This window comes from Mastomys coucha, unplaced genomic scaffold (genome assembly GCF_008632895.1).
Source record: "Mastomys coucha isolate ucsf_1 unplaced genomic scaffold, UCSF_Mcou_1 pScaffold20, whole genome shotgun sequence".
In the NCBI taxonomy this organism is placed as follows: domain Eukaryota; kingdom Metazoa; phylum Chordata; class Mammalia; order Rodentia; family Muridae; genus Mastomys; species Mastomys coucha.
Genome location: NW_022196903.1, coordinates 18,008,234 through 18,010,579, shown reverse-complemented (window position 1 = coordinate 18,010,579; position 2,346 = coordinate 18,008,234). Strand labels below are relative to the sequence as shown.

The 2,346-nt window shown below is 41.6% G+C and overlaps 1 protein-coding gene across 1 annotated transcript; it reads left to right on the top strand.

Annotated features, from left to right (window-relative positions):
• Nucleotides 1-1,429: 1,429 nt before the first annotated feature.
• LOC116098016 (14-3-3 protein sigma-like) lies at nt 1,430-2,233 on the top strand. The gene is given in 3 exon segments (XM_031380766.1): nt 1,430-1,699; nt 1,702-2,187; nt 2,190-2,233. Coding segments are annotated over 3 exon segments (741 nt in total). The 5' UTR covers nt 1,430-1,488.
• The last annotated feature ends 113 nt before the right edge of the window (nt 2,234-2,346 follow it).

Genomic DNA, 2,346 nt, shown 5'->3' with positions numbered 1-2,346 from the left:
TCTACTCAAAGAAATGTACATGAAAAGAGTTTTGTACAATTAATTTAAATTTTTAAAAGATGCTTTAAACTTTTGTAACATTAAATAAATACATTTGATACAAAGTAGTGGACAGTGTGTTTAACCTTAGGTAACTAAGTGATTCCTTCCTTAAAAACATTTCTTACTTTGAAAACACACAAATTTGTAACTAAAGAAATGGCTCAGAAGTTGAGAATGCTATCATCTTTGCAGAGGAGTTTGGTTTGGGCAGGTCATAACCACCTGTAACTCTAGCTACAAGGGATCTGGCACTCTCTTCTGGCCACCATGAGCACATTCACTCACTCACTCAGTCTCTCACACACACATACACAGAGTCATACACTCACACACATATACACACAGTCACATACATACATGAATTAAAAAAACCACAACTTTGAACTTCTTGCATAAAATAACATTAGAAGAACACCACCAAATAAATCACAAACTGAAACTTCAGAATATCTCAAAATAACAGTATATAAATCATATAGTAATACAATGAAAGAACTAGAAAAGTACTTTAAAAAATAATAAAACAAAGGAAAATTTATGGCCAGAATTTGTTTTAGTAGAAAACAGAGAAACATAGAATTAATGCATTAAAAATGTACTGATGAAACCATAAAATGACAAGCCACTAACTAGGTGTAAAGAACAAAATATAAGTACTGTCCCATGAGATACAGAACAATGATCAAAAAAAAAAATCTGTCAGAGAGCAAACTTGAAAAATTGATTGTGAAAGGAATTCTTCTCATTACTGAGAGAAAGAGTCTACAAGCAAAGCAGATAATTTTCCACACAACTGGAATATCTCAAATTGACACTGAAAGAGGTAGGGAAATGGGAAAGACTTCCCCAAGGCTGAACAAGAATAGTTATTAAAAAGAATGTGTTGTATTTGAGAATAGGAACCTTTAAAATCCAAGAGAGAAATCCTATCCCATCATTAATGCAGCATATTTTCAATAGTTTTCTAAGATTGTCCAGTTAAGATAAAAACAAACACAAAACAAAGAAAAACCTTCCATTCCTTAGTGAACAAATATGTGAAACCCCAACCAATATTTCATAAGAAAAATCTTCAGACTAAGAAAAACACCAAGATATATTATTAACAAAGAAATTCAACATGTTTTAAAATATCCCTTTGAAATGGGGTAAAATAGTGGAGTGTTTTGATAATATGATATGTATTAATACACTTGCCATATTAATAAGTAAAGAATTACATGCTCATTTCTACAGATTATAAAGAAAACAATTTTACTCACATTCTTTTTAAAAAAATCTTGACATAATTGAAACTTTCCTAGCTTTAGAAATTATAACTGACATTTCAGATCAGAAGCAACAACATCTTATAAAGAAACTTTTCCATTAAAAGAAATAAGCACAGAACCCAGCGTTAATCTCAAGGCAGCCAGTTCGCCCGCCCGTCTGTCCATCCTCGGAGTCATGGAAAGAGCCAGTCTGATCCAGAAGGCCAAGTTGGCTGAACAGGCCGAACGCTATGAGGACATGGCAACTTTCATGAAGGGTGCGGTGGAAAAGGGTGAGGAGCTCTCCTGCGAGGAGCGGAACCTGCTCTCCGTGGCCTACAAGAACGTGGTGGGCGGCCAGCGAGCGGCCTGGAGAGTCCTGTCTAGCATCGAGCAGAAGAGCAACGAGGAGGCTCAGAAGAGAAGGGCCCCGAGGTGAAAGAGTACCGGGAGAAGGTAGAGACGGAGCTCAGAGTTGAGTGTGACACCATGCTGGGCCTGCTGGACTCCCACCTCATCAAAGGGGCTGGGGAGGCAGAGAGTCGCGTCTTCTACCTGAAGATGAAGGGTGACTACTACCGCTACCTAGCCGAGGTGGCCACTGGTGATGACAAGAAGCGCATCATCGATAATGCCCGGTCAGCCTACCAGGAGGCCATGGACATCAGCAAGAAGGAGATGCTGCCCACCAACCCCATCCGCCTGGCCCTGGCCCTGAACTTTTCCGTCTTCCACTACGAGATAGCCAACAGCCCCGAAGAGGCCATCTCACTGGCCAAGACCACCTTCAACGAGGCCATGGCTGATCTGCACACCCTCAGCGAGTACTCCTACAAGGACAGCACCCTCATCATGCAGCTCCTGAGAGACAACCTGAAGCTGTGGACAGCCGACAATGTGGGGAAGAGGGCGGTGAGGCTCCGGAGGAGCCCCAGAGTTGAAACAGCCTACGAACTCCCTGACCCGCCTTGCCTTCCAGTCCCCAGCCTGCAGAGAGGACTAAAATGGAGTGGGGCTCTGCCCTTCCCACCCCCGACTGTGCAGCCACACCTTG